We start from the raw sequence: 22,311 nt of genomic DNA on the forward strand, positions 1-22,311 counted from the left end.
AAGGAAAAGGAGTACTTGTGGCACCGTCTCTAAGGTGCCACAAGTACTCCTTTCCTTTTTAAGGAAGGAGATTCCACCACCTCCCTAGGTGTAACGCATTCCAGTGTTTCACCACCTTCTTAGTGAAAAAGTTTTTTTCCTAATATCCAACCTAAATCTCCCCCACTGCAACTTGAGACCATTACTCCTTGTCCTGTCATCCGCTACCACTGAGAACAGTCTAGAGCCATCCTCTTTGGAACCCCCTTTCAGGTAGTTGAAAGCAGCTATCAAATCTCCCCTCATTCTTCTCTTCTGTAGACTAAACAATCCCAGTTCCCTCAGTCTCTCCTCGTAAGTCATGTGTTCCAGTCCCCTAATCATTTTTGATGCCCTCCACTGGACTCTTTCCAATTTTTCTACATCCTTCTTGTAGTGTGGGGCCCAAAACTGGACATAGTACTCCAGATGAGGCCTCACCAATGTCGAATAGAGGGGAACGATCACGTCCCTCGATCTGCTGGCAATGTCCCTACTTATACATCCCAAAATGGCATTGGCCTTCTTGGCAATAAGGGCACACTGTTGACTCATATCCAGGTTCTCGTCCACTGTAACCCCTAGGTCCTTTTCTGCAGAACTGCTGCCTAGCCGTTTGGTCCCTAGTCTGTAGTGGTGCATTGGATTCTTCCGTCTGAAGTGCAGGACTCTGCAGTTGTCCTTGTTGAACCTCATCAGATTTCTTTTAGCCCAATCCTCTAATTTGTCTAGGTCCCTCTGTATCCTATCCCTGCCCTCCAACGTATCTACCACTCCTCCCAGTTTAGTGTTGTCTGCAAACTTGCTGAGGGTGCAATCCACACCATCCTTCAGATCATTACTGAAGATATTGAACAAAACCGGCCCCAGGACCGACCCTTGGGGCACTCTGCTTGATACTGGCTGCCAACTAGACATGGAGCCATTGATCACTACCCGTTGAGCCCGACAATCTAGCCAATTTTCTTCCCACCTTATAGTGCATTCATCCAGCCCATACTTCTTTAACTTGCTGACAAGAATGCTGTGGGAGACAGTGTCCAAAGCTTTGCTAAAGTCAAAGAACACCACGTCCACTGCTTTCCCTTTATCCACAGAGCCAGTTATCTCGTCATAGAAGGCAATTAGATTAGTCAGGCATGACTTGCCCTTGGTGAATCCATGCTGACTGTTCCTGATCACTTTCCTCTCCTCTAAGTGCTTCAGAATTGATTCCTTGAGGACCTGCTCCATGATTTTTCCAGGGACTGAGGTGAGGCTGACTGGCCTGTAGTTCCCAGGATCCTCCTCCTTCCCTTTTTTAAAGATGGGCACTACATTAGCCTTTTTCCAGTCATCCGGGACTTCCCCGGATCGCCATGAGTTTTCAAAGATAATGGCCAATGGCTCTGCAATCACATCCGCCAACTCCTTTATCACTCCCGGATGCAACGCATCCGGCCCCATGGACTTGTGCACATCCAGCTTTTCTAAATAATCCCGAACCACTTCTTTCTCCACAGAGGGCTGGTCACCTCCTCCCCATGCTGTGCTGTCCAGTGCAGCAGTCTGGGAGCTGACCTTGTTTGTGAAGACAGAGGCAAAAAAAAACATTGAGTACATTAGCTTTTTCCACATCCTCTGTCACTAGGTTGCCTCCCTCATTCAGTAAGGGGCCCACACTTTCCTTGACCACCTTCTTGTTGCCAACATACCTGAAGAAACCCTTCTTGTTACTCTTAACATCTCTTGCTATCTGCAACTCCAGGTGTGATTTGGCCTTCATGATTTCACTCCTGCATGCCCGAGCAATATTTTTATACTCATCCCTGGTCATTTGTCCAGTCTTCCGCTTCTTGTAAGCTTTTTTTTTTTGTGTTTAAGATCAGCAAAGATTTCACTGTGAAGCCAAGCTGGCGCCTGCCATATTTACTATTCTTTCTACACATCGGGATGGTTTGCCCCTGTAATGTCAATAAGGATTCTTTAAAATACAGCCAGCTCTCCTGGACTCCTTTCCCCCTCATGTTATTCTCCCAGGGGATCTTGCCCATCAGTTCGCTGAGGGAGTCCAAGTCTGCTTTTCTGAAGTCCAAGGTCTGTATTCTGCTGCTTTCCTTTCCTCCTTGTGTCAGGATCCTGAACTCGACCATCTCATAGTCACTGTCTCCCAGGTTCCCATCCACTTTTGCTTCCCCTACTAATTCTTCCTGGTTTGTGAGCAGCAGGTCAAGCAGAGCTCTGCCCCTAGTTGGTTCCTCCAGCACTTGCACCAGGAAATTGTCCCCTACATTTTCCAAAAACTTCCTAGATTGTCTGTGCACCGCTGTATTGCTCTCCCAGCAGATATCAGGGTGATTGAAATCTCCCATAAGAACCAGGGCGTGCGATCTGGTAACTTCTGCGAGTTGCCGGAAGAAAGCCTTGTCCACCTCATCCCCCGGTCCGGTGGTCTATAGCAGACTCCCACCACATCACCCTTGGTGCTCACACTTCTAAACTTAATCCAGAGACTCTCAGGTTTTTCTGCAGTTTCATACTTGAGCTCTGAGCAGTCATACTGCTCTCTTACATACAATCCAACTCCCCCACCTTTTCTGCCCTGCCTGTCGTTCCTGAACAGCTTAAATCCATCCATGACAGTACTCCAGTCATGGGAGGTATCCCACCAAGTCTCTGTTATTCCAGTCACATCATAATTCCTTGACTTTGCCAGGACTTCGAGTTCTCCCTGCTTGTTTCCCAGGCTTTGTGCATTTGTGTATAGGCACTTGAGATAACCCGCTGATTGCCCTTCTTTCTCAGTATGAGGCAGGAGCCCACCCTCTTACATGCTCCTGCTCGTGCTTCCTCCCAGTATCCCACTTCCCCACTTACCTCAAGGCTTTGGTCTCCTTCCCCTGGTGAACCTAGTTTAAAGCCCTCCTCACTAGGTTAGCCAGCCTGCTCACGAAGATGCTCTTCCCTCTCTTCGTTAGGTGGAGCCCGTCTCTGCCTAGCACTCCTCCTTCTTGGAACACCATCCCAAGGTCAAAGAATCCAAAGCCTTCTCTCCGACACCACCTGCGTAGCCATTCGTTGACTTCCACGATTCGATGGTCTCTACCCCGGCCTTTTCCTTCCACGGGGTAGCTCTTTGCTTAAGAGCCTGTGGTGTGGACTTTGTCAAAGTCTTTCTGTAAATCCAAGTACACTATATCAACTGGATCACTCTTGTTCGCATTCTTTTTGACACTCTTAAAGAATTCTAATAGATTAGAGAGGCATGATTTCCCTTTACAAAAGCCATGTTGTCTCTTCCCCAACATATTGTTTTCATCTGTGTATGCTAATTCTGTTCTTTCCACAGCCAATTTAGTTTCAACCAATTTACCTAGTCATGAAGTTAGGATTACCAGCCTGTAATTCCCAGGTTCACTTCTGCAGCCTTTTCTTAAAAATTGGCTTTACATTAATTATCCTCCAGTCATTTGGTACAGAGGTTGATTTAAGTGATGGATTACGTAGCACAGTTAATTGTTCTGAAGAAACTCAAATATAAAATTGCAGAACTCTTGGGTGAATACCAGCTGGTCCTGGTGACTTTACTGTTTAATATATAAATTTGTTCCGAAACCTTCTCTATTGACCTCTCAGTCTGGAACAGTTCCTCAATTTATCTTGTCTTCAGTTAGATTCTTTACCTGTATTGCACATCTGCCTTAGTACGACCTGCTACCCTTGCTCCATTTTGCATTTTTTCTTAATCTCCAATCCTACATTGTATCCAACTTCTTAGATGATACTTTACTACCTTCCTCTCCTTGGGTTGATTCTATGGTCTCTCTTATAACTCTTCTCTCGATACCTTCACTATCCTCTTTAAATGATGCATTTGTCCTAAAACATCCCAGTTTTTGTTTACACTTTGTTTACTTCCTCTTCTCTTGTCCTGGTGCCGTCAGATGCCGTCTTTATTATACAAATTTGTTCTTTCCCTTTAACATCTTCTTTGCCAGATTACACTATTTCCCCGCTCTACTAACTTTCTTCAGTTGTTGGTTCTTCCTACCACTCTGGTTTGAGTCAGGTCTTTGTCCTTGGATATTTCTGCTTTACAGTTCATTCCTGGGCAACCTCATTCATTCTGTGGCTTCTTCTGCTCCTGATGACTTGTAGATCTCCAGGCTTGACATCTCTTCCATCTGCTGAATCTCATCTTCATTTTCTCCTACAATATCTTGTTGCAAACTCAGCACAAAAATTGAACCCCTTTTCCCACTCATCCCATTCCACTAACGTAATGGGAATTTTTTTTTACTACTTTTCTCACATATATGCTTTTATTAATTTCTACCATGCTGTTCTTCTCAACAGAGGTTCTCAAACTTGGTAGCAGTTACCTTAACCCATCTTAACATATTATCTTGTGAACAACTTCCCTATAGTTTTTAATTGTGTAGACCACTTCATTTCCCATTGATGATTAAAAAAAAATCTGTCCTCTATAGCAATTGTTTACATGGTAAAATATTACATTTTTAGCTGATTCCAAATTAAACTTTTGAGCTGGAAACAGAAGATAATAGTACTGTGTGCCCAGATAGTTTTTCATGGAATGCCTACTACCAAATATTTCATTCACCGCTATTCATTCCCAGACCATAGTTTCTCACCTTTCTTTCTTCTTCTTCTCCTTTTAAAGTAGAAAAGGAGTGCTTGTGGCACCTTAGAGACTAACAAATTTTATTTGAGCATAAGCTTTCATGAGCTACAGCTCTGTTCATCGGATGCATTCAATGGAAAATACAGTGGGGAGATGTATATACATAGAGAACATGAAACAATGGGTGTTACCATACACACTGTAACAAGAGAGTGATCACTTAACGTGAGCTATTACCAGCAGGAGAGCGGGGGGGGGGGGAAACCTTTTGTAGTGATAATCAAGGTGGGCCATTTCCAGCAGTTGACAAGAACGTCTGAGGAACAGTGAGGGGTTTAAGGGGGAACAAACATGGGGAAATAGTTTTACTTTGTGTAATGACCCATCCACTCCCAGTCTCTATTCAAGCCTAAGTTAATTGTATCCAGTTTGCAAATTAATTCCAATTCAGCGGTCTTTCGTTGGAGTCTGTTTTTGAAGTTTTGTTGTTGAAGAATTGCCACTTTTAGGTCTGTAATCGAGTGACCAGAAAGATTGAAGTATCCTCCAACTGGTTTTTGAATGTTATAATTCTTAACGTCTGATTTGTGTCCATTTATTCTTTTATATAGAGACTGTCCAGTTAACCAATGAATATGGCAGAGGGGCATTGCTGGCACATGATGGCATATCACATTGGTAGATGTGCAGGTGAACGAGCCTCCGATAGTGTGGCTAATGTGATTAGGCCCTATGATGGTGAATAGATATGTGGACGCAGTTGGCAAGGGGCTTTGTTGCAAGGATAGGTTCCTGGGTTAGTGGTTCTGTTGTGTGGTGTGTGGTTGCTGGTGAGTATTTACTTCAGGTTGGGGGGGGCCGTCTGTAAGCAAGGACTGGCCTGTCTCCCAAGATCTGTGAGAGTGATGGGTCGTCCTTCAGGATAGGTTGTAGATCCTTGATGATGCGTTGGAGAAGTTTTAGTTGGGGGCTGAAGGTGATGGCTAGTGGTGGTCTGTTATTTTCTTATATTATGTTCTTCTATTCCTACCTACATGCCTCCAACTTTCATGCAGACCACACCACACGATACATTGTCTACAGCCAAGCTCTACGGTACAACCGCATTTGCTCCAACCCCTCAGACAGAGACAAACACCTACAGGATCTTTATCAAGCATTCTTACAACTACAATACTCACCTGCTGAAGTGAAGAAACAGATGGACAGAGCCAGAAGAGTACCCAGAAGTCACCTACTACAGGACAGGCCCAACAAAGACGTCAAGAATTATAACATTCAAAAACCAGTTGGAGAACACTTCAGTCTCTCAGGTCACTCGATTACAGACCTAAAAGTTGCAATTCTTCAACAAAAAAAACTTCAAAAACAGACTCCAACGAGAGACTGCTGAATTGCAATTAATTTGCAAACTGGATACAGTTAACTTAAGCTTGAATAGAGATTGGGAATGGATGGGTCATTACACAAAATAAAACTATTTCCCCATGTTTGTTCCCCCTTCCACACCCCACTGTTCCTCAGACAGTCTTGTCAACTGCTGGAAATGGCCCACCTTGATTATCACTACAAAAGGTCCCCCCCCACCCCCGCCCCCGCTCTCCTGCTGGTAATAGCTCACGTTAAGTGATCACTCTCTTGTTACAGTGTGTATGGTAACACCCATTGTTTCATGTTCTCTATGTATATACATCTCCCCACTGTATTTTCCACAAAATGCATCCGATGAAGTGAGCTGTAGCTCACGAAAGCTTATGCTCAAATAAATTGGTTAGTCTCTAAGGTGCCACAAGTACTCCTTTTTGCAAATACAGACTAACACAGCTGCTACTCTGAATCCTTTTAAAGTATACTCGAAAGCTTACTGTTCTCTTTTAGTTGTTTTCCCCTCAATATTAACCCCAATAATTACCTAGAAAACTATGAGGTTATATTTAGCCACTGATTTTTCAACCAGTTTTTAATTTTCAAAATAATAACTAAATTCCTGGGAAATTTCAAACAAAATAAAAAACTAAAACAAAGGGCCCTATATATCCATTGTAGGGTTCTTCAGTAGCTTATCTTTACTGTAGGTTGAGTAAGGCTTGTGTTGTGGTTTAGAAGCCTTGCTTTGCATATTGCTTAGTATCGGAGTATTAAGAAATCATAATCTAAGACCAGTCTTAAAAGTGACGTGCATGGGAAAGGTAGGCTTGTGCTAACACAGGGTTTAAATTTGTGTCATGTTGCTTTCTTTCTTCTCCATTAGAATTTCAGGTCCTCTCTGAGCTATCTGAAAAACTAGTGAAATGGGAACGTAAAAACAACAAAGGAGGTTGAACTAGTGGAAGGGACTCTTAGTCAGACTGAGGTTTTGTCTACACTGCCAATTGAATGACAAAGCTTTTGTCGTTCACAGGTGCTTAAAAAATGCCCCCCCCCCAACACACAAGTTTTGCCATGGCAAGTGGCAGTGTAAAGGCTTGTTGTTGGCAGGAGCGCTCTCCTGTTGACAGCACAAACCCCTCTCATAGTGGGTGAAGTGTTTTGTTGGCAAAAGTGCTGATAAACTGTGTTTACACTGCCCGACTTCCAGCAACACGGCAGTGTCAACATGGCCATGTCACTAAAAGTTGTGTAGTGTAGACAAAGCCTCAGGGTTGACCTCTTTAAGCCAGAATCTGTAGTGTTATAGCCCCTTTCCAAAGCTTTGACAGCATAAAAGGGTTGAAAAGCAGCTGGGTTCGGGCTGAAAGTTTCCCCCTTTGTGGGTTAGCTCTCAGCTAGTTACTCCTTGGTCCTAATGGTAAAGAGCAGGGAGGGGCTCAGGCGCATCAGGGCACAGCCATAGTGCTGTGCTTGGTTATTCTCAGCTTGTGTATGGTCACTTGGGGCTCATTGCAAGCTAATGAGTGCTGGAGCAAGTCCTCCGAGTAAGATCCACTTTAAAAATGTCAACTGTAAGAGGCTTCCCTATATCTTTTCTGAGCACAGTGGATACTCAGCACTCCAGAGAATCTGTACGTTGTTATTTAACACCTTTTATATTCAGTGACCTGACATTTTGGATAAAGAAAACTTTTGTTAAAGATTTAATATATGGCTTGAATTAAGGTGTTAAAGCTCACAAGAAAATCCTGAGACAGCATAACCTGTATTTGTGTTAGAAGCAAAGAAGCAAAAAGAGAGGCCCAAGTTAATTGAAAATAACATAAAGTATTTTACAGATCATGTTTTAAAAACATGACTTAGTGAATTGAGCTATATAATGGCTATATACTATACTATGTGCTATATAAGAGAAAGGGAATGGGAGGGGAAAATAGTATGTCTGCATATTCCAATTAGAATGTTGTTGAAGCATATTTTAGACATTCTTCTTTCTACCATACCTTAAATGAATGTGAAATGCTGTGATTCTGTGTGACTGGCTGATTTTTTTTTCACTGCATATTGGGCTTAAATTTTCTGTGGTCTCTCTCAAGTTCATTTACTTGGAGGGGAAAAAACAACAACCCAAAGACACAAAGGTATCATGCTAAGAGTATGGAGATACTGTTTTGTTTCCTTGTCTCCATTTTAATCTCAGTTCTCTATTCCCCTCACACTAAAAATATTCATTGATAGGAATAGGATGAAGGTAGATGACAATAAACTGGTTTAAAGTTCTTGTAGAAATCATGTTGGAGTGCATATTTGTGTCTGCTTAATCTTAATTTTATTAGAAGAACATGCAGGTATTTGAACACTAAGTAGCTCAGTTAAGCAGAAACTACTATTTGGTAGTTTTGACCCTCCAGACTCAGTACTTAATCACAATGGTGAATAGTTATTCATGCTTACTGTATGATTAGAATTATTTTTAACTCCCAAGTGCAGTAGCTCAGGTCTACTCAGTACTACAAGTTAACTTTTGTCAGTGAAATCAGCGTACAGTGCCAAGCAGTATCATTTACAAATGTAGTTGTGCTTGACTTCTTCAGATGCTAAGGCAGTTGACAGTAATTTGCCTTATAGTTTGCAAGCATTCCTTCATCCGGTCTCTGTTGGCCATTACATACATGGAACCTGTTAGTTTGAAATTACAGTATCTTTTGATTATATACTGTGTGTACTCCTACCATACATGTTGAAGGCTGACATTAAAGTTGATTAGAATTACTAGTATCTAAGAAGATTATCTAGTTATTTGAATACTATAATTTATAAAGGCAACTTTGTAAAAGGAGGGATTAGATTCATCAAAAAAGATTGAGTTATAATTTGGGATTTGTCACACTATTTGTCTTCGTATTTTCATACCAATGAAAAGGTAGTGAAAGTGGAGCAAAATCTTTCAAAGTACAGAACCTCTTTCATATCTGGGTACAAAAGTCAATAATCTGCCTTAGTAAAACTTTTTTTTGTATCATTCAGTGCCTATTAAAGAAAGGATCATAATCTGCCTAGTGTACTTTTGTGATAGACAGCATAGGGGTATCTATTGTGATTCACCGGCTATTGCAAAACGACTTTACTTTTCTTGGCAACCTTTTAAGACTTAAAATAAGGTACATGTATTTACTACAGGTAACAATACTGAATTGATATGGTATGTAGAAATTGTGGGCCAGAGACAAAGATACCAATGGAAGTAAAAATTGTATGCTAATGAAGTGCTTCTAACTTGCACTTGAAAGAGCAGAAAGGGGGGTATATCAGGAAAGCAGGTAATGAGGTTATAAGGAAATGAAATGAGCAGGGAGGGAGTACCTTATCTGACACTCTAGTCTACACTGACATGTAACTGAATGCCACTATTTGCATTTCCTCTGAATTTTTACCTACTAAATTGATGCTATTGACAGGATTGTTGAACATAGAAAAATTATGTGGTATAACACAGTTTTTAAATTGGCCTTTGAAAGTATGAAGTTGGATGTCCAAAGTCTTAAAACATTTTTATTTATGCAGCTCTGAATATCTATACAGTGTTTAGCAAACTCTGGATAAGGCATTCTGCATACAACAGTTTATAATACCAGGGTACTTGCTGACCAATGTGAGATGTTCTTTAAAAGACAGATAGTGTAACTCAAACCAAAATAGGGCAAACATTTGATTTGTGAGAGTGCGTTTAACACACGTGTCGTATGCTAAAACTGAAATGACTTTTTATTATAGAATTCCAATATAGTGAAATCTGAAACATGTCCCTTGGATTTAAGACCAATCTTCAGAATTTCATAGATAGTCAATATACCGCTATTATACCATCTACCTTTGTTTAGTGCTCTTATTTAACTTCAGCAGGTACCAAGTGGAAGATGAGTCCTCCCTTTTGGATGAAATGCCACTAATGATGTCGGAAGAAGGCTTTGAAAATGATGAAAGTGATTACCATACTTTACCAAGAGCCAGAGTTTCTCACAGAAAGACAGGCTTAGAATGGTTTATCTGTGGTGGATGGAAATTCCTTTGTGCCAGGTTTGTTGCATGCTGCTATTTGTTGTTATGTCATAGAATAAATTAAATGATTTTAGTTTTATATGAATGTCCGTGTGTGTGTATAAATATGTGTATGTATATATGATATTGTGTGTGCACATGTATGTGCATAAAATTGATGTGGTGGTGATATTCCTGTGATAAATTCTATTTATTATGCACACTTTTGACCACCTCATCTGTTTTCTGTCAATCCATTGCTGCCACTCTGGAACTTAATATAACATTTCAAACAGCTGCTGCGGTGCACCTTCCTTTTTTCTTAAATCAGCCTGTCAGAAAAAAATGTAGTGCTTTCCCCTAAAATAGATTAACCCCACGCTTACACCTGCCAAGGGGCCCAGAATGGGCAGTATTCAGTGCTGGTCCTCACTTCCAGTTAAAACTCTACCTGGAGAGAAGATAGTAATATTTTCATTGATGTCCCTGACAGTGTTAATACTAATTTGCTAACAGTGAATAACACCTAGAATTGTTTGATGTTGGCGAAAAGGAAAAGTAAATTCATGAATTATAAGTTAACATTTCAAATAGAAGGTACATATAACTGGTGTCACTGGAGTGAATAAAGTAGAATTAGCTCTTGTTACTTTACTGTTGTTTATTAATCTCTGGTGCTGAATTCTTATGTCTTTGGTGGAGGCCCATCAGTAAATTACAGCATTGTATTCATTCTGTGCTATGTTACTTTGTTTATAGTAAAACCCTTTTTCTTTGTGTGCAATTTGCTGTGTGGGCAGATCCCTGTGGGTGTATGGAGCTCTGATAACTTCATGAAGGCTCAGTATGGGTGAAGCATATAACAGCTTGCAGAATTTCTGATGATGCTTTTGAACCATGATAAATAATAATTACAACTCACACTATGAAGTTTACATTCTAACCCTTTATTATAGCTGTTCATACACTTAAGTGACATTCACGTTTTGGGCTGAAAATTTCCAGGCTGTCTCTCCTTTCAGATTAATTTTTTTGAAAGGCTGAGCCAAAATGGCTTAGCCATTTTTGTGAGGGCTATTGCATATGTGTGTGGGGGAAATATTTTATGAAGTGTTTTTGTTTTGTTTTTTCTACCTTCTTGAACACTCAGTTTTATGCATTTATGCGCAGTGCCAGTAGAATATTGATTGAGAACTTTAGTGCCTGTGGATTATTTTCACTTTGTTAGTAAAACAAAGTTTTCAATACACTCCCACCCCCCAAAAAAGGCGGGGGAGGAGGGAGCAGGCCCTAGCGGGAGACAACAGCAGGCTGTATAGTGGGCAGCCTTGGAGTTGGATGCAGAGGGTAGGCTGGATCACTGGGTTGAGAAAAATAGCCTGTTGCTGGCAAGGGTACCAGCACTGGCTGTAATAAGTGGATAGTCAGTATCTGACAAACAGGTTGTGCACAGACTGGTTCAAACGAGACTGACAAAAGAACTGAACTCTGGCTGGGGGATTTGCAGGCCAGCTCATGATCCTTTCCAGGAGGGAGTATCCTTGGCATTAGTCCTAAGGAGCCCCTACTTTGTAACGCATACTAGGCTGCCCTTTTGGAGTCTGAGTTAGTTGGTTTATCCTTTGTGACATTTTAAGACGTGACTAGAATATTTGTATTTCTTATTTTTGGCAGCCCTAACAAAGCAATCCTTGTTTACTTCATCAGAATCTGTGAAAATGTATATATATAGGAACCCACTGAATGCTAGTGCTAAGAGTGTCTACTGCAATTGCCTTTGAGTAAGTAGTACACCAGCACACTACTAGATAGCTAGGGATTACTGTATCACCACGGTGGCAGAGACACCCTGCAGCAGGGTCAGTGTCATTATTATTTTGATTGGGTTAATGTGAGCTGTCCCTTCAAGAATAATGTATTGTAAACATTAACTGTGTTTAGGATGGAGATCAGAGTGTTAGAGATTTTTTTTTCCTGTGTCCAGAGAGTGGCAGACCCAAATGTAAAACAATAAGGTTGTCTTTTACTGTGTATTTGTACGATGCCTAGCACAATGGGGCCTTGATTTCATTCGTGTACTTTAGTGAGAGCACCTACCACAGGGAGCAAAATCATTTTGGTCACTGTCAATTTGTGATATCTAGCAGCTCTGTAAAATTGTCACACACAAGCTTTGAGGTGCATATGGAGAGTCCAAAAGAGAGAAGACAGACCAAAAATATTATTTTTTTAAAATTTCATAATTTTGGGGCTCCACCTCTTGGTTTTTGAACTCTTGGGCTTTGCAATACTGAGCTTTTCAAAACTGCAAATATTTTTGTATGTCAAAAGTCTTTGATTATGGTCATCTTATTTGAAAACATCTGAACTGTTTTTGCTCAAACTTCCAAAAATATCACTCTAGCAGAGAACAAATGTGGGAAGTTTGACTAAGTTAAATGCATATGAATAAGTCCCTGTGCTTTGGAAACCTGTGGACAACCTTTAACTACAGTACAGATGTTGCTAAGAGTGCTGACCATAATAGAATAGTGTACTTTATTAGGAAATTTGCCTGTTGTGGAGATTAATTTTTGCCTTTCCCATTTTTAATGCAATTCATGATTTAAATGAGCTTTTTTCCTGGAGACTGTGATGTAACCAGTATAACTTCTGCTTATTTCTTTTTTTCATAATACCGTTAAAAAGAAAGCAGTGATATAGCAGCTGTTTTGTGGATGTAATCATTTCCCCCTTAATTTACAAATTCTCTTCAAGCCTGTGAAATTATAATGCACATAAATCAATAGTCTGGAGTTCTTTGGGCTGGATTGATTTCTTTCTCATGAGATTTACATTCCACTTGTTATCAAAAAACACTTTGTCCCTATGAAAATGGTGCCATTGAATGGCATTTCCATATGAAGTGAAGGGGATATCAAATGCTCGGATTAATTTGGGCTCTAAGATGGCCTGTACACTTTCAATTAATCTGCAACGCATTTGTTATGCAGAAGCATGGGAAAATGCTGATCTTTAAGAATGACATGACGACTGTGTTGCTTTTGGCCTGATTACTGAAGCTACCTGTTGAGTACAATAATTACAGTATGTTTTCTTTGGAGAAGTAGTTTCTGCTACTTAAAACCTAATAAGGAATAGCTAACCCTTACAATCTATGCAGAGCTTTTATGTTATCTTTCTATTTTGATAAAAATGCTGTTTTGAAAAAGCTAGTGACAAGTAAGCTTGTACGGTAAAAGTAATGAGAAGAAAAGAAACTTGTTGCATTAGGGATGTAGAGTTGGATTTTAGCTTTTGACTTAGAGAAACACATTTAGTAAGTGAAATAATAGAGAGCCTTTTTAACATTTGCTGCTATTTTTAAATATAGCATTTAGTGAGTGTTGTGGGGAATTTATTTTTATTTCTTCAGACAAAGCAGTATAATTTTATGAACTGGGTTTAAAAAAAAGATAGTTAATGGACATACCTAAAGGAAACTCCTTCTATCTCAACCCATGTGCTTATCGTAGTTTTTGTATTGACACAGCTGGGTTGGTACACTTCTGTCTTTCATCTTTTTGACGTTTGCCTAATTTTGTTACTAAAAATTTGTTACTAAAATTTGTAGCCAGATGCTAAAACTCATAGCTAAACCTTAAAGAAAAGGTTTCCTGTGTCTTCATAATTAGCGTGTAACATCTTTTATTATTTAAAACTGTGTTTTATATTTGGTCTCTCCTGGAGACTGAAATCTTTTAGTTGTTTTTCATTCCTGGGAGTATTTAGTATTTACAGAGGTCAGATAAACAAAAATACAAATATCAGGAACATATCATACCATCAGTCTTTGATTACAGTAGGGATCTCTGTTTAATCAGGAATTTCACCTAAAAATGAACGTTATGAGATTACTTACATACATACTGCTGGCAATCACATACGTTAATATTGGAAAACGACTTGCTCTAGTTGTTTAATTGATGAGCCCTTGATGAGATCTACTGCACAACATTTCTGATGACATAGGATGTTAATTTTAGCAATTATTAAATCTGAATTTTTGAATGTTTGAATACTGTCAGGTTTTGACAGACTGTAAATTTCCTTAAAGATCTGATGGATTTTTGACATGCATACAATTCTGAGTTAATGTACTCCTAAACTACTCAGGACTCATGATGGCAAGATGGACATCTTAAAGTCTACACATGAACTGACAGGGATTCCGACTGTGGTTATAAATTGCACAGGGACTGACTGATTTTTAGTCCCAAAGTAGTAAAACTCATTTGTTCCAGAAACATTTAAAAATGGAACTGGCAAATCCATAATAATTTCCATCAGCTGAGACTTTCTTGCATCTGAAGGCTTAAAGCGTGCTTATCTCTATGTGCCAATCAATACTTGTTATCAGAAGTATCTCAATTGTTTCCCAGTCACAAACTTTATTCCTGTGTCTGTACTTTTCAGTGTTTACCAAGCTGATGGTCAATATGGCGACTGCTTTCAGCTATTCTTTTTCCTACCATATAATTCAAATAAATAGTTTGAGAGCTTCCTTCTGCTCAAATGCTCTGTAGCAAGAAAGGGAATAATTCAGTTGCTTCATAGTCTGAAGCAGATACTGAGGGTAGCAAAAAGGCTTTAACATCTGAAGAAATTATACATCTAGAAATAAGGTTGAACACCAGATTAGGTACAGTGGTTTTTACAGACTAACTTCAGTGATTGATTCACGCAATACAAACTTGAAGGCCAGTTAAAAAACTGAGTGTTTTCATCTATTAGTCATAGTGGCTCATCTGTTCATCTCTCCATGCACAAAATTACTGTTTGCCATAAAGTGTTCTCTTGGAATGTAACAAAATAAGTTTCATATACTGTAATGTGGGACTGCGCTCTAATTTTGTCCCTTTGGGTATATGCATTTCTTTGAAGAAGATATTATTCAGAGAAAGGTGGCTCATCACTCTATCATAGAATCATAGAATATAAGGGTTGGAAGGGACCCCAGAAGGTCATCTAGTCCAACCCCCTGCTCAAAGCAGGACCAATTCCCAGTTAAATCATCCCAGCCAGGGCTTTGTCAAGCCTGACCTTAAAAACCTCTAAGGAAGGAGATTCTACCACCTCCCTAGGTAACGCATTCCAGTGTTTCACTACCCTCTTAGTGAAAAAGTTTTTCCTAATATCCAATCTAAACCTCCCCCACTGTAACTTGAGACCATTACTCCTCGTTCTGTCATCTGATACCATTGAGAACAGTCTAGAGCCATCCTCTTTGGAACCCCCTTTCAGGTAGTTGAAAACAGCTATCAAATCCCCCCTCATTCTTCTCTTCTGCAGGCTAAACAATCCCAGCTCCCTCAGCCTCTCCTCATAACTCATATGTTCCAGACCCCTAATCATTTTTGTTGCCCTTCGCTGGACTCTCTCCAATTTATCCACATCCTTCTTGTAGTGTGGGGCCCAAAACTGGACACAGTACTCCAGATGAGGCCTCACCAATGTCGAATAGAGGGGAACGATCACGTCCCTCGATCTGCTCGCTATGCCCCTACTTATACATCCCAAAATGCCATTGGCCTTCTTGGCAATAAGGGCACACTGCTGACTCATATCCAGCTTCTCGTCCACTGTCACCCCTAGGTCCTTTTCCGCAGAACTGCTGCCTAGACATTCGGTCCCTAGTCTGTAGCTGTGCATTGGGTTCTTCCGTCCTAAGTGCAGGACCCTGCACTTATCCTTATTGAACCTCATCAGATTTCTTTTGGCCCAATCCTCCAATTTGTCTAGGTCCTTCTGTATCCTATCCCTCCCCTCCAGCGTATCTACCACTCCTCCCAGTTTAGTATCATCCGCAAATTTGCTGAGAGTGCAATCCACACCATCCTCCAGATCATTTATGAAGATATTGAACAAAACCGGCCCCAGGACCGACCCTTGCTATGCTATGTTGCTATGCTATGCTAACTGTTGCTGGAAAACTATAAGGAATAGGGCTTGATCAGAAATCAGAGCATTTGTCCCTTCCCACTAGCATGGAAATAAAAAATGCATCTTATTTACTCTCATCTTATTTTCTTATCCTTCAGTTGTGAAGTTACCATGATTAATCTTCAGAAAATGTACTTACCTATAAACTCATCAGCTGTGCTTCTGTGCTAAAGTACTTCTTGTTGATTAGCGTACTCTCTAAACCCCTGTATAAATTTTCATGTTTCAAAAGCCAGATTTACTCCTTGTCCAAAATTAGACTTACTCTCTTGAGTAAACATTTCAGAGAGCACAGCAGTGTCTTTTTAAATAATTTGGAAAAGTGGGGTGATAGGTATGACTTGCTGCTGTTGGTGTAAATCAGTTTATTGTCAAGTTATTTGTGTTTTGTTGATTTTTTTTTTTTTTTGAAAAATAGAGAGAAAAAAAGACAAGGGAGGGAAAGGAAAGAAAGGAAGGTGGGGCAGAAAGGAGATACATCTGTTTTCATCCACTAGAGGTTAATCAAAGTTTTATAAAAAAAGATTAAACCAAATCTTTTAAAATTTGTCTGAGGCCCCTCTTCTCGAAACATTACCTTCTTGTTAGCTGCCAGGTCAGTCAAGCTGCTGTGCCAAGCTTCTATCCCTAGAGGTAGCCTGCTCTTCTATTTAAGCAATATGAGTCGTTTGGCTGGAAGTACTGCTCTAGAGAACCAAGCTTTCTGTGATTTGGAGAGTTGCCCAATATAACGGGACTCTCCTATAACGTGTGAGCTAGTGTGGCTTTGGGAGACTCACGTCCTACAGCAGCAATCTGTTTTGGTAAAGTTCGTGCACTGTAACCTAAGTTGGGCACAGTGTGAATGAAATATAATTTAATGCTGATACAGCCTTAGTAACATGTTGGGTGTCAAATGAGATCCAGTCCAATTTATGCTTAAACAGTTTCTTGTAGCATTTATTCTGATTGTTTTAAGATAAAACTGTTACCACCCATGAATCACAGATACATGCAAAAAAGGAGAAGGCAAGAGAAATAACTGATCAAGTTACTTCTACTGGGGACAGGGTGACTTTTTCAAATCTCTAGTCTCTGCTCTGTTCATAAACAAAATAAGGCACCAAAAAAAAAAAAAAAAAGAGAGAGAGGGAGAGAATTTGAATATTTTTATTTAACAAATGCTTTTCTAGCCTTTTTCTGTGCAAAAAAAAAAAAGTCTTTTACCAAATCACATCTCTTATTTGCTTAAATTTGCAGCTCTAAGCTGAGAGAGTGTGTCACATTTTGGTCCGATAGGGATGTGCATAAAAACAAGTTGCAAAACTTATCAAATGCCAAAAAATTAACACGTTTCTAAATTTGAGGCTCCCTTTGCGCTTGAGGCCCAGGCCAAATGGCTCTCCTGGACCCCCCTCTGATTGGCCCTGGTCAGTCATTATCTTTTACACCCTGTTCCATAACTTTGCCCGGATTCAGTTACCAAGTTATTTCTGTACCTATCTATTCTGAACCCCTGGCTAAAATGTTCTTATGCATTAATCACAATAACTAACCTAAACTAATACATTTTTGCTTACCCTACTAAAACTTACTTTTATTTGTCTACTTCTAGCTGTTGTTAATCCCACTGGCTCCATCCACTTGTTTTTATCTTACTGGTTTGTTTTTGTTGCCTTGTTTTTTGTTTTAGTTTGTCTTGGCACCAGAAGTAAACAATTCCCTCGAGACGTTCTGTTTCACCCTGCTATTTACACAGACGAAGATTTTATAGACCAAGACAAAAATAAGGTTTCACACACCCCTGAAGCTGTTTCAGTTAAATTCTGAAGAGCTGCGTCAGCAGAAATACATTCAAAAGCTAAAATTCCTTTATTTTCCCAGAATATATATAATCATTTCTTTAATAAAATTCATTACATGGTTTTCCAATATGTAGATCAATAGTATAGTTTTAGTATTGAGTATTGTATGTTTTCCTAGTCTGGTACTTAGGGACACGTCTTAATTCAACCTAAAATGATAATCAATATTATGTGTGTCTGTTCATTTATGATTTTCAGCCTTCTATTTATATAAGATTTCTAATGTGCCAGTAACTATCTAGACACCATTTCCTTAAATTAGGTCTATGTCAGTTTTACACAGAGTGAATATGGGTATGTCTACACTACGGAATAAGGTCGAATTTATAGAAGTCGGTTTTTAAGAAATCGGTTTTATAAATTCGAGTGTGTGTGTCCCCACAGAAAATGCTCTAAGTGCATTAAGTGCATTAACTCGGCGGAGCGCTTCCACAGTACCGAGGCAAGCGTCGACTTCCGGAGCGTTGCACTGTGGGTAGCTATCCCACAGTTCCCGCAGTCTCCGCTGCCCATTGGAATTCTGGGTTGAGATCCCAATGCCTGATGGGGCTAAAACATTGTCGCGGGTGGTTCTGGGTACATATCGTCAGCCTCCCGTTCCCTCCCTCCCCCCGTGAAAGCAAGGGCAGACAATCATTTCGCGCCTTTTTTCCTGAGTTACCTGTGCAGACGCCATACCATGGCAAGCATGGAGCCCGCTCAGGTAACCGTCACCCTATGTCTCCTGGGTGCTGGCAGACGCGGTACGGCATTGCTACACAGTAGCAGCAACCCCTTGCCTTGTGGCAGCAGACGGTACAGTACGACTGGTAGCAGTCATCGTCATGTCTGAGGTGCTCCTGGTCGCCTCTGTGAGGTCGATCAGGAGCGCCTGGGCAGACATGGGCACAGGGACTAAATTTGGAGTGACTTGACCAGGTCATTCTCTTTAGTCCTGCAGTCAGTCCTATTGAACCGTCTTATGGTGAGCGGGCGGGCGATACGGACTGCTAGCAGTCGTACTGTACCATCTTCTGCCGAGCAGTCATGAGATGTGGATGGCATGCAGTCCTTCTGCACCGTCTGCTGCCAGCCAAAGATGTAAAAGATAGATGGAGTGGGTCAAAACAAGAAATAGACCAGATTTGTTTTGTACTCATTTGCTTCCCCCCCTCCCCTGTCTAGGGGACTCATTCTTCTAGATCACACTGCAGTCACTTACAGAGAAGGTGCAGCGAGGTAAATCTAGCCATGTATCAATCAGAGGCCAGGCTAACCTTCTTGCTCCAATAAGGACAATAACTTAGGTGCACCATTTCTTATTGGAACCCTCTGTGAAGTCCTGCCTGAAATACTCCTTGATGTAAAGCCACCCCCTTTGTTGATTTTAGCTCCCTGAAGCCAACCCTGTAAGCGCCCCTCCCAGCGTCAGAGCAATGGCAAACAATCGGGCATCTGAGAGTGCTGTCCAGAGCAGTCACAATGGAGCGCTCTGATGGGGCTAAAACATTGTCGCGGGTGGTTCTGGGTACGTGTCGTCAGGCCCCCGTTCCCTCCCTCCCTCCGTGAAAGCAAGGGCAGACAATCATTTCGCGCCTTTTTTCCTGAGTTACCTGTGCAGACGCCATACCACAGCAAGCATGGAGCCCGCTCAGGTAACCGTCACCCTATGTCTCCTGGGTGCTGGCAGACGCGGTACGGCTTTGCTGCACAGTAGCAGCAACCCCTTGCCTTCTGGCAGCAGACGGTGCAATACGATTGGTAGTCGTCCTCATCGTGTCCGAGGTGCTCCTGGCCGCGTCGGCTGGGAGCGCCTGGGCAGACATGGGCGCAGGGACTAAATTTGGAGTGACTTGACCAGGTCATTCTCTTTAGTCCTGCAGTCAGTCCTATTGAACCGTCTTATGGTGAGCAGGCAGGCGATACGGACTGCTAGCAGTCGTACTGTACCATCTTCTGCCAGGCAGGCAAGAGATGAGGATTGCTAGCAGTCGTATTGCACCATCTTCTGCCAGGCAGGCAAGAGATGGGGATGGCTAGCAGTCGTACTGTACCATCTTCTGCCGAGCAGCCATGAGATGTGGATGGCATGCAGTCCTTCTGCACCGTCTGCTGCCAGCCAAAGATGTAAAAGATAGATGGAGTGGGTCAAAACAAGAAATAGACCAGATTTGTTTTGTACTCATTTGCCTCCTCCCCTGTCTAGGGGACTCATTCCTCTAGGTCACACTGCAGTCACTCACAGAGAAGGTGCAGCGAGGTAAATCTAGCCATGTATCAATCAGAGGCCAGGCTAACCTCCTTGTTCCAATAACAACGATAACTTAGGTGCACCATTTCTTATTGGAACCCTCCGTGCAGTCCTGCCTGAAATACTCCTTGATGTACAGGCACCCCCTTTGTTGATTTTAGCTCCCTGAAGCCAACCCTGTAAGCCGTGTCGTCAGTCGCCCCTCCCTCCGTCAGAGCAACGGCAGACAATCGTTCCGCGCCTTTTTTCTGTGCGGACGCCATACCACGGCAAGCATGGAGCCCGCTCAGCTCACTTTGGCAATTAGGAGCACATTAACCACCACACGCATTATTCAGCAGTATATGCAGCACCAGAACATGGCAACGCGATACCGGGCGAGGAGGCGACGTCAGCGCGGTCCCGTGAGTGATCAGGACATGGACACAGATTTCTCTGAAAGCATGGGCCCTGACAATGCATGCATCATGGTGCTAATGGGGCAGGTTCATGCTGTGGAACGCCGATTCTGGGCTCGGGAAACAAGCACAGACTGGTGGGACCGCATAGTGTTGCAGGTCTGGGACGATTCCCAGTGGCTACGAAACTTTCGCATGCGTAAGGGCACTTTCATGGAACTTTGTGACTTGCTTTCCCCTGTCCTGAAGCGCATGAATACCAAGATGAGAGCAGCCCTCACAGTTGAGAAGCGAGTGGCGATAGCCCTGTGGAAGCTTGCAACGCCAGACAGCTACCGGTCAGTTGGGAATCAATTTGGAGTGGGCAAATCTACTGTGGGGGCTGCTGTGATGCAAGTAGCCCACGCAATCAAAGATCTGCTGATATCAAGGGTAGTGACCCTGGGAAATGTGCAGGTCATAGTGGATGGCTTTGCTGCAATGGGATTCCCTAACTGTGGTGGGGCTATAGATGGAACCCATATCCCTATCTTGGCACCGGAGCACCAAGCCGCCGAGTACATAAACCGCAAGGGGTACTTTTCGATAGTGCTGCAAGCTCTGGTGGATCACAAGGGACGTTTCACCAACATCAACGTGGGATGGCCGGGAAAGGTGCATGATGCTCGTATCTTCAGGAACTCTGGTCTGTTTCAAAAGCTGCAGGAAGGGACTTTATTCCCAGACCAGAAAATAACTGTTGGGGATGTTGAAATGCCTATATGTATCCTTGGGGACCCAGCCTACCCCTTAATGCCATGGCTCATGAAGCCGTACACAGGCAGCCTGGACAGTGGTCAGGAGCTGTTCAACTACAGGCTGAGCAAGTGCAGAATGGTGGTAGAATGTGCATTTGGACGTTTAAAGGCGCGCTGGCGCAGTTTATTGACTCGCTTAGACCTCAGCGAAACCAATATTCCCACTGTTATTACTGCTTGCTGTGTGCTCCACAATATCTGTGAGAGTAAGGGGGAGACGTTTATGGCGGGGTGGGAGGTTGAGGCAAATCGCCTGGCTGCTGGTTACGCGCAGCCAGACACCAGGGCGGTTAGAAGAGCACAGGAGGGCGCGGTACGCATCAGAGAAGCTTTGAAAAACAGTTTCATGACTGGCCAGGCTACGGTGTGAAAGTTGTGTTTGTTTCTCCTTGATGAACCCCCCCACCCCTTGGTTCACTCTACTTCCCTGTAAGCTAACCACCCTCCCCTCCTCCCTTTAATCATTGCTTGCAGAGCCAATAAAGTCATTGCTGCTTCACAGTCATGCATTCGTTATTCATTCATCACACAAATAGGGGGATGACTACCAAGGTATCCCAGGAGGGGTGGTGGAGGAGGGAAGGAAAATGCCACACAGCACTTTAAGCACAGCACTTTAAAAGTTTACAACTTTAAAATTTATTGAATGACAGCCTTCTTTTTTTTGGGCAATCCTCTGTGGGGGAGTGGCTGGTTGGCCGGAGGCCTCCCCACCGCGTTCTTGGGCGTCTGGGTGTGGAGGCTATGGAACTTGGGGAGGAGGGCGGTTGGTTACAGAGGGGCTGCAGTGGCAGTCTGTGCTCCAGCTGCCTTTGCTGCAGCTCAACCATACACTGGAGCATACTGGTTTGGTCCTGCAGCAGCCTCAGCATTGAATCCTGCCTCCTCTCATCACGCTGCCGCCACCTTTGAGCTTCAGCCCTGTCTTCAGCCCGCCACTTACTCTCTTCAGCCCGCCACTTACTCTCTTCAGCCCTCCACCTCTCCTCCCGGTCATTTTGTGCTTTCC

At 42.2% G+C, this 22,311-nt stretch overlaps 1 protein-coding gene across 4 annotated transcripts in view; it reads left to right on the top strand.

The window, feature by feature from the left end:
* The window catches only part of ATP9B (ATPase phospholipid transporting 9B (putative)), a 302,332-nt gene that overhangs the window by 18,435 nt on the left and 261,586 nt on the right, over window positions 1-22,311 (top strand). For 3 of the 4 annotated variants that reach the window (XM_048840067.2, XM_048840070.2, XM_048840069.2), the window contains exon 2: window positions 9,914-10,090. In XM_048840067.2, coding sequence (XP_048696024.1) covers window positions 9,914-10,090 — 177 coding nt within the window. The remainder of the gene's footprint in view (window positions 1-9,913; window positions 10,091-22,311) is intronic. The other variant, XM_048840068.2, reaches the window with a different exon arrangement.

The sequence above is a fragment of the Caretta caretta genome, chromosome 2 (assembly GCF_965140235.1).
Source record: "Caretta caretta isolate rCarCar2 chromosome 2, rCarCar1.hap1, whole genome shotgun sequence".
Lineage (NCBI taxonomy): Eukaryota > Metazoa > Chordata > Testudines > Cheloniidae > Caretta > Caretta caretta.